This window comes from Pongo abelii, chromosome 1 (assembly GCF_028885655.2).
Source record: "Pongo abelii isolate AG06213 chromosome 1, NHGRI_mPonAbe1-v2.0_pri, whole genome shotgun sequence".
NCBI classification, from domain to species: domain Eukaryota; kingdom Metazoa; phylum Chordata; class Mammalia; order Primates; family Hominidae; genus Pongo; species Pongo abelii.
Genome location: NC_071985.2, coordinates 37,535,664 through 37,549,041, shown reverse-complemented (window position 1 = coordinate 37,549,041; position 13,378 = coordinate 37,535,664). Strand labels below are relative to the sequence as shown.

Genomic DNA, 13,378 nt, shown 5'->3' with positions numbered 1-13,378 from the left:
TACCTACTCACTCCAGGGCCTTCTTTCTACTGAGAGCAGCAGACATCAGGATGACCAGCTGCAGAGAGGAGCTACCCACTCCAGGGTCTCCTCTGAGCTGTCACTCAATAAAGCTTATCTTCTCCGTACTCACCCTCCACTTGTCCACATATCTCATTCTTCCTGGAGCAGGACAAGAACTCAGGAACTGCCAAGTGACAGGGCTCAAAGAGCTATCACATAAACAGGACTGAAACACACCTCTTGCTCACCATGTTGCAGGTGAAGAGAAGGTGAGAATAGCTGTGGTCCTTTGGGGAGCCCAGACTTTGGAGCTCCTTGAGCCAAGGCTGTCACTCCCTCTTTGGGGCCCTGTGATTCCTGGAGTCTCCAAGCTTCCAGGCACCACTGTGTTCCCCAGTGGCAGCTGTGAGAAGCTGTTTGCAGTGCGCCTGGTCCAGCCGCAGCCTTGCAGAGAGCCGGTGCCCATGCTGGCACCTGGAGCTGCCTGCCCCACTGCAGCAGCCAGTGTGCCTCACTGTGCGCCGTGGCCAGACCCCACACTCACTTGCTCACACATCCCTCACTACTGCACACCTGGCTTGCCCTTGGCAGGTGTGGGATACAGGCCAGTAGTATGAGCCAAGTGCAACCTGCCAGGCCGAGTGGATGGAACAAGCCCAGCAGGCCTGAGCAAAACTCAAGCAAAAGCACCAACAGTCACAGAGGTTTCTGGTCAGAAAAGCGACACCCCAAGGATCCTGCAACAAATGTATTTCTATTTTTGTATCTTTCAAAAATGCATCTATCACAGCCCAGCTCCTTGATCCCTCAGGTGCTATAAACAGCCTTCTTCTCTAGTTTCTCAAAGCACTTCGTAGCTCTCATATCACTTTTTCATTATGAGTAAATTACAGCCCTGTCTTCCCCTCTAAACTGTAAACTTCTTGCAAATTGAAACTGTAATGGATATTTATTGGAAGATGACATAGTATGCTTTCTGCCACTCTCTGATAGTATCCCAAATTTCACTCAGTATTCACTCTCTGGCCTATTGGCTTTGGGAGAAGATGGTTCCAACCCCTAGCTCCAGAGATGAGTTTTTATTATCTAGAGGTAGTCATTCCCATGCTGTTTGCCAAGCCAATTGGTGTATGCCTGGGTTTCTGAACCATACAATGTATGGCATTTCTCTGGATACAGGAATTAATTTTGGAAAGATCATGTGATCCAATGTGAACCAATGAACAACAAGGCAATCTTCACTAGGCATTTCTGGGAAAGGTGTTTCTGGGAAAGTTCTAACCTCCATTAGAACTTTTCCTCTCTTTTGTAAATCCTGATGTCAAAAAGAGCCAATCTGGCACAATGAGGGAATCCAGTCTGAAGAAGAGACCAGTACATGGGAGATGACCCAAAAGCTACTGAATGAATCTAACCCTGAAGCCTGTCCTACCTCTGAACTTCCTTTTACATGAGCCAAAACAATTGCTATTAAGTTGGAGCCAAGTTCTTTCTAGCTTGCAACATGAAGAGTTCTAGTGGATACAGGGAACTTATCTTCAACTTTGTATCCACCACAATATCTGCCACATGGCAGGCATTTGATAAATGCTTATAGGTTTGCATGAGCCGGTGATTCTGGAATAGCTGTTTTCTGGTTCTCTGGATCTTCCCTGCAGAGTTTTCCTGTTAGCAGTCTGCCCTGTGCAAGTTCCCAGCAGCTCCTTTCCTCATTTGAGCTTGATGCTTCTGGTAGGAGGATGTTCTCATTTTCAAAAACTGAAATGGAGCTTCCTGAAGTGACAGGAATGTTGTCTATCCAATCCAGCTCTCCTGGAAATTCCTCAGTGGACCCTGGCAAATCTTAACTCACTGGCTGTCCTCCTTCTAGACTTTGGACTGCCACCTGTTAGACTGCAATTGTAGTTATCATTTCAACAGACTCTCATGAAGTTTTAAACTTATAACTTCCTGGTGCTAACTTTGGAATCACCCTAATTTAATCAATAAACTGTGTAAAAAATCACATTTTAGGTGGGTTATTGTTATTAGGTATTCAATTACCAAATAGTTTTTTTCAAACTCCCATACTCTGAAATTATATAACCTCTAAGAAGTCTCCTGCTAATTATTTTCTTTATCTCTGGATGTGGATTAAGAGCTTTATTATCAGTAAATAATATTTATTTTTCTTTCTTTCTTTTTTCAATTTTCAAGTACATAATACATTGTTATTAATTGTAGTCCTGTGGTATACAATAGACCTCTTAGACTTATTCCTTCTGTCTAACTAAATCTGTGTCCTTTGACCAACATATCCCCAATCCCCCTGCCACTGGCCTCCGATAACCACCATTTAACTCTGTTTCCATGAGTCTGAATTTTCCACACTTCATGTATAAGTGAGGTCATGTGGCATTTATCTTTCTGTGCCTGGTTTATTTCACTTAACCTAATTTCCTCTGGGCTCATCCATGATGTTGCAAAGGACAATATTTCCTTCTTTTTAAAGGCTGAATAATATTCCACTGTATATGTAGATCATGTTTTCTTGATCCAAGAGTAATATTTCTAGACTTGGCTATCTTATTCTTTGTCTGATTTCCTCCTGCCCCATTGTTTATTGATTTATTTTAATTTTATTATTATTATTATTATTTTGTGACAGAGTCGCACTCTGTTGCCCAGGCTGGAGTGCAGTGGTGCAATCCCAGCTCACTGCAGCCTCCATCTCCTGGCAAGTGATGCTCCTGCCTCAGCCTGGCAAGTGGGATTACAGGCCCCCACCACCACACCCAGCTAACTTTTGTATTTTTATTAGAGTTGGTTTTCGCCTTGTGGGCCAGGCTGGTCACAAACTCCTGGCCTCATGTGTTTCACCTGCCTCGGCCTCCCAAAGTACTGAGATTACAAGCATGAGCCACCACGCCTGGCCTATTTATTGCTTTTAATGGTATTCTAGGCCAGGCATGGTGGCTCATACCTGTAATCCCAGCATTTTGGGAGGCTGAGGTGGGTGGATCACAGGAGGCCAGGAGTTCATGATCAGCCTGGCCCACGTGGTGAAACCCCATCACTACTAAAAATACAAAAATTAGCCAGGCATGGTGGCGGGTGTCTGCAATCCCAGCAACTTGGGAGGCTGAGGCAGGAGAATCTCTTGAACCCAGGAGCGGGAGGTTGCAGTGAGCCAAGATAGGGCCACTGCACTCCATCCTGGGCAACAGAGTGAGCCCTGTCTCAAAAAAAAAAAAACAAATAAGTAAATAAAAATTAAATGGTACTCTCCATCTTGGGCCCCAGCTACTAGATCCAGAGATTGGCACTGACCCCAAGGCAGACATCCATAGGTGGCCCAGGTCCTAGGAAATTGTCTGGTATGAGAGTATCAACCACACCACATTTCCCTATACTGTGCCTGGTCAACCAATTAGATGAGCTTTCAGAGATCCTGAATGTGAACCGTAGATAGGAAGAGATATAGACTGAGGGAAAAAAAGATAGGTAAGTTTAACCATATTAAATTTAACTACTCTGTTCATCAAAACATCAGATAGAGAGTAAAAAGACAAGCCACAAGGTGAGAGAACATATTTGCAACATTATGTAAAAGATCAATTATTACATAAAAGAATTCCTACAAATTAACATAAAACTGATAGATAACCCAGGAGCTCTCTCCAAAGGTTTTGAATAGGCACAAAAGAGAAACTACAAATGGCCAATAAACAACATGAAAAATATTCAGCCTTATTAGTAACTGGAAAATGTAAATTAAACTCCATATATACACTAGTAGATATTTACAAGGTTGCCAAATTAAAACACCTGAAGATAGCAAACAAGACTATGAAACAAAGGGAACACAAATACATCGCATGAAGAAGTATAACTGGTACAACCACTTTCAGTTTGGCATTTCTAGTAAAGTACTCAACAACTCATCAATTGTACTCCTAAGACTATACCCCAGAGGAATCTGTGCACAGGTGCAACTAGAAGTATGTACAAGAATGTTCATGTACATTTTGGCAAAAAAAAAAAAAAAACTAGAAACAACCTAAACATCCATCAGTGAAGAATAGATAAATAACTATGATATACTCTTACAATGGAATACTACTAAGCAATGAAAATGAATGACCAGTAGCTACATGCAGCAACATGGTTAATCCCAGTGGGCAGGAAGTGGTAAAAGTATGGAAGAGGTATGTCCATAGTCCCTCATGACTGATGGCTTTGCCTTCTGAGAGGTTCTTCATCCATTATCCCCTCTTGCAACATACAAAGTGAGTATTAGATTAAGCCCTCTTAGGAGCAATGCAGATTTCATAGCTTGGTCCTGCTGGTGCAGACATGGGGGCCCAAGTGCTGCTTTAAGGCATAAATGCTTAAAGACTTTTTTACTGATGAGGCTTGCAATTTATTTGGCAATTAGTTCCCTCAAAAACTGAGAAGGTTTCAGTCAGCTCCATGGACCAGTTACCACTCCCAAAGTTCTTTCCTGGGTATAGTTCTTCTTTGTCTTCTTCTTCTTCTTTTCTTCTTCTTCTTCTTCTTCTTCTTCTTCTTCTTCTTCTTCTTCTTCTTCTTCTTCATCTTCCTCTTCTTCTTCTTATTATTATTAATTATTATTGCCAAACTTTTTTTTGCCTCAGCATAAAAAGGACACTGGCTTTCCAGTACATAATATCAATTTTCTTATCTCTCAACTGCTGAGACAATGCCACATATTTCAGATTTTGATAAAAGCAATGCTGCATTTTCTATACTAATTTCTATATTAGTTAGCATAACGTTAGGTTTCTCTAACAGAGACCAATCAATAATTCCATACCTTAAAGAAAATAAAAGAGGCCAGTCACAGTGGCTCAAACCTGTAATCCCAGCACTTTGGGAGGCTGAGGCTGGCAGATCGCTTGAGGCCAGGAGTTCAAGAGCAGCCTGGGCAACATGGCGAAACCCTGTCTCTACTAAAAGTACAAAAATTAGCTGGGCATGGTGGTGTGCGCCTGCAGTTCCAGCTACTTGGGGGGCTGAGGCAGGAGGATGGCTTGAACCTGGGAAGTTGAGGCTGGAGTGAGCCAAGGTGGCGCCATGCACTCCAGCCTGGATGACAAAGTAAAACACTGTCACAAAAAAAAAAAAAAAAAAGATAAAAGTTTGGTTTTTTCTCATATATCAGTTCAAGGTGGGCATTCCAAGGAGTGGGTGGCTCTGTTCCACCTAATCATTCAGGGATCTAAGTTTTTTCCATCTTGTTGCTCCTCCATTCCCTAGGCCTTGCTGTTATCTGCATGGTTGATCTACCTGGTTGAATCATTGCCGTGTCTCAGTCTCAGTGTGTGGAAATGGGGAAGAGACTGGGGAGGAAACACATTCAGGTGTAGTCCTGGAAGTGACACACAGCACTTGTGCTCACATTCCTTTGGAGGAAATTTATCCACTTGGCCATATTTGACTACAAGGAAGGCTGAGACATGTGACTGGGATGAGGAGGAAAACAGGTTAGCAATTAGACCAAAAATGTTCAATCTCAAGCCTTCAAGTTATTTTGCTGCTTTGAGAATAGAATGAGACTCAGAATATTGACCATAAAGTCAGAGCTACATAGAAGACCAGAAATATAAGACACAGTTCTCCTGTCATGTATATTATCTACAAAAAGCCAAGCAATTTCACATCTTTTTTAATGATTAAAGTAGTATATTTACTTTTCTTTGAAAATTTCCCATGTTGGCTATATGTTCATTATCCGTTGATCCAATGTGAACAGGGCAGTTTTGACTTTAATTTATTTCTATTCAGCATTATTGAGGTAGAATTGACAAATAGGAATTGCATATACTCAAGTTATACAACATGATGTTTTGATATATGTATGCATTATAAAATGATTACCACATCTAAGCTAAGTAATGTATCCATCACCTCACATAGTTACCTTTGCATGTATCTGTATATGTGGTGATACTTAAGATCTACTCTCAGGCAGTGGCTCACGCCTGTAATCCCAGCACTTTGGGAGGCCAAGGCAGGCAGATCACTTGAGGTAAGGAGCTCGAGACCAGCCTAGCCATCATGGTACAACCCCATGTCTAATAAAATACAAAAATTAGCTGGGCATGGTGGTGCACACCTGTAATTCCAGCTACTCGGGAGGCTGAGGCACAAGAATTGTTTAAATCCGGGAGGTGGAGGCTACAGTGAGCCGAGATCATGCCACTGCACTCAGCCTGGGAGACAGAGCAAGACTCTATCTTTAAAAAAGAAAGAAAAACAAAACTACTTTCTTAACAAATTTCAGGTATACAATCTATTATTAACTATAGTCATCATGCTGTATCTTAGGTTTCCAGAACTTATTCGTCTTACAACTACAAATTAGTTCCTTTTAACACTTCCCCATTTCTACCACACCCTAACTTCTGTAATCACCCCTCTGCTCTCTGTTTCTATCAGTTCAACATTTTTTAGATTTCATGTGTAAGTGAGATCATGCAGTATTCGTCTTTCTGTGTCTGGCTCACTTCATTTAGCATAATGTCCTCAAGTTTCATACATATTTTTGCAAATGGCAGGATTTCCTTCTTTTTTAAGTCTAAAAAAAATTTCATCAATTTCACCATATCTTGCCAAATCAGTGGGGAATTGAGATCTTAAATAATTTTTAGCAAACCAGACATGGGAAAAAGAAATTAATTGTGTGGGGCTCTAATAACTAATTTAAGATATATGAATTTCATATTTACGCTCTTTAATAAAAAAAAAAAGAAAAGGAAAAAGAAAGCCTAGCACAGTGCCTGGCATAAAGTAGGCACTTAAATGTCAGTTCCCCTTCCTGTGAATTCCCTTTCAGCATGTTTATTCCTCTCCAGGGGCTGTCCTGGCTCACCTAAAACCAAGTGATGTAATCCAGGATGGTAGAGGGAGCTGCTGCTGCCCAGAGGGCCCAGAGCAAAGGTGGTGGCAGCAATGTAATGTCAAGGGTTGTCTAGTAAAATGGCAAGTGCCACTACTGGGGAGCAGCACCCTGAACACCAAGAGGAGGTGACGACCTACATAACCCACGCACAGCCTTCTCCTCATTCATCCAGGCCCCTCCTAGCTGGCTCTCCCCTTCTCACCCCTCTCTCCTCTAATAGCCACAACTTATAGCCTCAAGGCCTCTATCACTGGCTTGCCGTGGGAAGGAAACAGCCTGTAAGGGCTACAGCAGCAGGGGGGTAGATGTTATGTAGCCCCCCACTGCAGGAGCTCACCCATTGCATGCATGCACCTGCTGCCTAACTGGTGGGGACAGGGGTGATCCCCCAGTAGGCACTTCACTTCTTGTTTGTTCTGTTCAGGCAGGTCAGAAAGTGCAGGAATGTGATGTGATAGATTTTCCTAAGTTCAATTAGGGCGATTAAATAGATGTCTCTATTTTTGGATGTTTGAGTAAATTCCTGTCTGGGTTGCCTAAGCCAAAGGTCACTCCCATTGAATCTAAAGCCTCATGTTGAACTATGTCCACTGTCAAGAAGTGAGCATCCATAAGGAGAGGAAGAAAAGGACAGGACAGCAATGACATTGCTATTTGGGAAGCTCCCTGGGAAAGAATAAGCATGAAGATTATTATGTTGAGCTCTAAAACAAAACACTCAGAACCACAAACACACACACACACACACACACACAAATTGACATCAGTTGTATGTGAAGCCTTATGCTAGGTATGAAAAGGAAAGAGGAGGAAGCCCTTGTTCTCAAGTCCTTCAGTTGCACAAAGAAACAGGGAAGACAAACTTATCCTAAAAGAAATGTTAGTGAAGTAAAACATAGCATGTTCCATATGTCAGAGGGAAGGGACAGTGAATGAAATGAATCTGGAAAAAAAAAGAGTTTGTTTAATCATTCATTTATTCTTTCAATCATTCACTCTACAGACATTTATTAAGTACGAAGTATGTGTCATCCACTGTGATAGGGACTAGAGACACATCACCAACTGGACACAGACCTTGCCCTTCAGGGGCCCCTGGGTAGAAGTGGGAGACAGGCAGCTAAACAAGCAGAAGCAGGAATGTGTCATCGGGGCTATCATAGACATGGGGGCAGGGTTCAGGGTGAAGCCAACCAGGTGGGAGTCTGTGGGCAGAAGCCACGAGGAGGCTTGGGAGAAAGGGTGGCGATGGTGGCAGTTCTGACAAGCAGATGTGTGGCAAGCAGGCACAGTTCTGGGGTGGTGAGAGTGAAGGTGGGAGCTAGTGCTGGGAGATGCCAGAGGCTTAGGAAGCCAAGCTCCTAAAAGAATTTCTCCTGCTTCATGCCATTAAAATGTGGAAAACAACAGTGTTGTAGGAAAGATGCCCACTGTTCTAGGGAGAATGTGATGATGGAGATAGGTGTGTGACCACTGAACTCTGTGAACTAGCTTCATTGCTGCTGGTCAGCCCCTGTGCTCATCAGAGCAGCTGGCTCTCAGGCTGGTGACACCTAATTGGCACAGGGGCCACCTTGATGATGCAAAGAGCACGCTGTCTCACCAGACCTCCTTTTAGGAAATGTTACTTTAAAACTGCCACTCTGGAGCAGACAGAAAAGAGGCAGGAGCTCCTCATGGACTCTGCATAGGTGCAAACTTGTGTTGGAAGACTGACTCCTTATTTAACAAATAGACAAAGCACTTGTATTAGTAAGAGCTTATTGGTTCTGAGTCATGGGCACTCAAGCTGGCATAAGTAATAAGAATCAATTTATTATAAAGCTATAGGGCTGTGTCTTTACTGGAGGGCAGGAAGGCCCCAGATCCCAGGAAGAACCAGAAACAGGGAAGTGGGCAGCCACCCACAGGGAGCCAAGTGGTGCCTCTCTCTGTCTCTGCATCTCTCTAGGCATCTGCTTCCTCTTTCTCTCTCTCTCTGTCTCTCTCTCTCTCTCCCTCCTCCCCTCCCTGACCACCTCCTACTCCCATCTTCCTCTGTCTCAGCATAGCAGAATATGACCATCCCTTGCCCTTGCTTCGAATTACAGCTCCTATCCCATGGAAAGCGTGGATCTCTCTTGGACACAATTCCAGATGTGTGCCCTCTCGGGGAGGGGCTCTGACTCAGGCAAGGACAGACAGCAGCGTTCACACTGAATGGAGGGTGCTAGGAGCAACCACTGTGGGCAAGGGGCAGTGAAGAGGGCTCTTGTGAGTTAGGCAGGCACCCCAAAAGCCATAGATCTTCATATCTCTGGCCCCTGGTCCCTGGAGACAATGGTCACTGCTTTACCTGGCTATTGGACTGATTTGATGAGATAATGTATGTAAAGCAACTGCTGCCCAGTGGGCCCTCAGTAAATGGAGGACATTATAATTCTAATTATTATTATTATTTTTTGAGATGGAGTCTCGATCTGTCGCCCAGGCTGGAGTGCAGTGGCACGATCTCGGCTCACTGCAACCTCCACCTCCCAGGTTCAAGTGATTCTTCTGCCTCAGCCTCCCGAATAGCTGGGACTACAGGCACATGCCACCACGCCCAGCTAATTTTTGTATTTTTAGTAGAAACAGGGTTTCACCATGTTGGCCAGGCTGGTCTCCAACTCCTGATCCGCCCACCTCGGCCTCCCAAAGTGCTGGAATTACAGGCATGAGCCACTGCACCCAGCCAATTATAATTATTATATTAGTCAATAAAGATATCTGTGATCTGTTTAGGAAAGATTGTGCTTTCTTTCCTCCACTGGCAATGTGCCTTCTTTCCTCCACCAAAGCTGTTCACATTAACACAGAGATGTGGGGCAGGGCCTCTCTTCCTCTCTCAGTCCCCACCCCTCTCATCTCTTGGTTACAACTTATTAAAACTCCTGCCTCCACATGCCCCCAAGCTTTCTTTGCTATTACAAATCAATCATGTACTCTTTCAGCCCTTGCTACCCCCATAGGTACTCATCTGTAATGACTATATTTAGGAATGTTAGGTTCATATGGTGATTAGATGTCTTTCCTCTCAAAGTCTTAAACTGTGGACTGAGAGACTTTTCTGAACACCCAGGACATTGCCACACATCTCATGTTTACCTGGTTATATTTGTTGATTCATCATATTTTCATAGGAAGGGTAATTTCCATTTATAGCCTATGGTTGTACAATCTGAGATTTGGAAGGGACTTGGAGGGTCTTCTGGGCCAGGCACCTCCCAGGGTGAGATTCTGCTATCCACGCCCCCTGTGACATGGGCATCTGGTCTGCAGGAGAACAGGGGGGTCGTGGCCTTCCAGGGAAATTCATTCCATCTTTGTTCCTTTTTTTTTTTTTTTTTTTTTTTGACAGAGTTTCACTCTTGTTGCTCAGGCTGGAGTGCAGTAGCATGATCTCAGCTCACTGCAACCTCTGCCTCCCGGGTTCAAGCAGTTCTCCTGCCTCAGCCTCCCAAGTAGCTGGGATTATATGGGCCCGCAACCACACCCGGCTAATTTTGTATTTTTAGTAGAGATGGGATTTCCATGTTGGGCAGGCTGGTCTTCAACTCCTGACCTCAGAAGACCCACCCGCCTTGGCCTCCCAAAGTGCTGGGATTACAGGCGTGAGCCACCATGACCAGCCTCTTCTTTTACAAAATAGAGTGTTCTTCTTCGTATGAAAAATATTAACTCTGCCTCTGTGTCACTGCCATTCAATGTTCCTAATTCTGTAGGACCAGAACTACTGCCTCTTCCCCATGGCAGCTGTTCCCCCACATCGAGTGAGGGCGTGTTCATGATACCATGCCCCCTCCAAGTCTCCTTCTCTTCCTCCCAGTTGTCCTTAAGTCCTTCTCCACAAGACACAGTTTACAGACCTTTGTCTCCCCTCTCACACCTTGCCATGTTATGTTTCCCTTTGTGAATCTTAGAGCTGAGAATTTAGCACTGCACACACACTCCAGCGGGCTCTGAAGGCGGTGTGGGGGTGGGAGTAGGACCTTCTTTGTTCTAGAGCTAGCTACTGTGGTTTTAGTAATGCTGTGTAAATTTGAGCTAGATTTTTCTTTTATTTTTGGTAGAACGATCTCAATTTTGGTTCATATTAAGTTTTAAAATCCTCGTTTTTTTAATCATGGAAAATTTAGGGGGAGAAAAAGCAAAACATGCAAAGATAAAGAAGAGAATAACAACCATATTGTAACCTTACCTCTTCAAGATAAGTATCGTTCACATTTTGGTATATATTCTTCCAGGCATTTTCTATGCGTACACACGTTCTCTCTCTCTCTCTCTCTCTCTGTCACACACACACTACATGCACACATGAACACACACACACATATGTACACATGAACACACACACACACACAAGTGGGATTAAGCATCTGTGGTAAATTAAAAATGACTCCTAATTCTTTGCCACTCCCCGCACTGAACGGTGGGGTCTGTTTCCACTCCCTGTGTATCCAGTCTGGGCCTGAGACTAGTCTGTACCAATAGATTGTAGTGGAAGTAACACTGGGTAGCTTCCAAGGCTGCGTCTTGAGAGACCTCAACTTCTGCCTTCATCTCTCGGAGCCCAGCCACCATATGAGGAGGACTCACTAGCCACGTGAAGAGGCGCACATGGAGGAGAATGGAATCCTGTGGCTGAGAACGCCAGTAGAGCTTCAGATGGTCCCAGTACCAAATGTGAGCTGCTCCAGAGCCCCAGTCAGTACCAAGTGATACAGAACAATCCACAGAATCATGGGAAGTAGTAAATTGTCATTTTAAGCCACTAAATTTTGGGGTAGTTTGCTAAAACAGCAATTGATAACTGAAACAACTACACAGAAAAATAGTATTACATCGTGCTTACTATGTGCTAGGCAGTTATAATTTTAAAATACATATTAACTCACATAACCCTTACATTAACCTGATGCAGTAAGTCCTATGATTTTATATTATTATCCCCACTTTACAGATGCGGAAACTGAGGTGCGAGTGAGCAAGCAATGGGGCTGGGATTTGAACCTGGGCAGTCCATTAGGATCCATGCTCTAAACCATCTGTGCTCTCAACCATCATATCCCACTGCCTCTCTGCTGCTTCCTCTCATTTAAGACATCACAAACAACTTTAATGTCAAGAAATATCAACCCACAACATGATACTTCAAGCTACATGTTGAAATCTGTTGAAATACTGATTTGAGCATCCAAAGTACTAGCCATCTCTTCTAGTTTGGGGATTATCTTCAGTGGATTTATAGCCTATTAATGTCTTTGAGTGTTGGTAATTTTTCTTTTTTTTTGAGATGGAATTTCACTCTTGTTGCCCAGGCTGGAGTGCAATGGTGCAATCTCAGCTCACTGCAACCTCCACCTCCCAGGTTCAGGTGATCCTCCTGCCTCAGCCTCCCAAGTAGCTGGGATTACAGGTGTGTACCACCATGCCCAGCTAATTTTGTATTTTTAGTAGAGATGGGGTTTCACCATGTTGGTCAGGCTGGTCTCGAACTCCTGACTTAGATGATCCACCTGCCTAAGCCTCCCAAAGTGCTGGGATTACAGGTATGAGCCACCGCGCCCGGCCTTTTTTTTAGGGTTAAAGTTTTTGAATAAGACAGAACTCAGGAATGAGTCTCCATTCACCCACCTGAGATCTTCCAGAGCAACATCATTCAGTGATAGACTGTAAGTGTAGATTGTTTAAAAATCTAGTATCTGACCAGTGTTCTATGATCTTAGCCACTTGTTCCCAACTGCAGGGTGAGAGACAGGCAACATAAGAATAACCTGGTACTTATAAAAAAGTACAGACTCACAGGCCTTGCCCCAGACCCCCCAGTAATAGCATTGCTGAAAATGGAGCCCCGGAATCTGTATTCTAACATCCGTCCATGTGATGCTGATGACAGCTAGGTTTGGGAACCATTGATCTAATCGCCATTTCTCCTTCTTATCCATATTGATGGATTTATTGAATCCGGTACCAAATTCCAAGTGCACTAAGGGAATATTCTAGTGATCATTTGAGAAATGTCCCGGCTCTGCTCTTCACCAACTATATGATTTCATCTCTGGACATTTTTTATCTGTCAAATGAGGAAGTTGGATTAATTATTGCAGTGGATGCCATGGTGCTGTGGTGAGCCTGCACATCCCGTCTTCAAGATCCAGTCACTCATTCCCTCAACTGTTGGCAGTGTTGGTTGGCTGCTGACAGTTCTCAGGTGGTCCAAGTTCACGTTTCCTCCAGGGGTGAAGCCCGTGTCCATTGACTGGTTGATGAGGAAGTATAACCTAACTCCCTAGACCCTTGTCTCAAGGTGGGCCAACTGTGAAGAGTTGTCCCATAGGTTTGGCCTGAGACCTCGGTTTCATCTATGCCACAGTTCAACCCATCCCTCTGCCCTTCCACTCTCTTCACTCCCCCATAGGTGTGGGTCCCAAGGGCACTCCTCAATAAGCT

The 13,378-nt window shown here is 43.9% G+C and overlaps 1 protein-coding gene across 1 annotated transcript in view; it reads right to left on the bottom strand.

Moving 5' to 3' along the window:
- Positions 1 to 12,873, bottom strand: part of LOC129057717 (syncytin-1-like) — a 60,104-nt gene extending 47,231 nt beyond the window's left edge. The window contains 2 exon segments of the mRNA XM_054548232.1: positions 11,414 to 11,616; positions 12,732 to 12,873. Of these exon segments, the coding sequence (XP_054404207.1) occupies positions 11,414 to 11,616; positions 12,732 to 12,873 (345 nt within the window).
- Between the last annotated feature and the right edge of the window lie 505 nt (positions 12,874 to 13,378).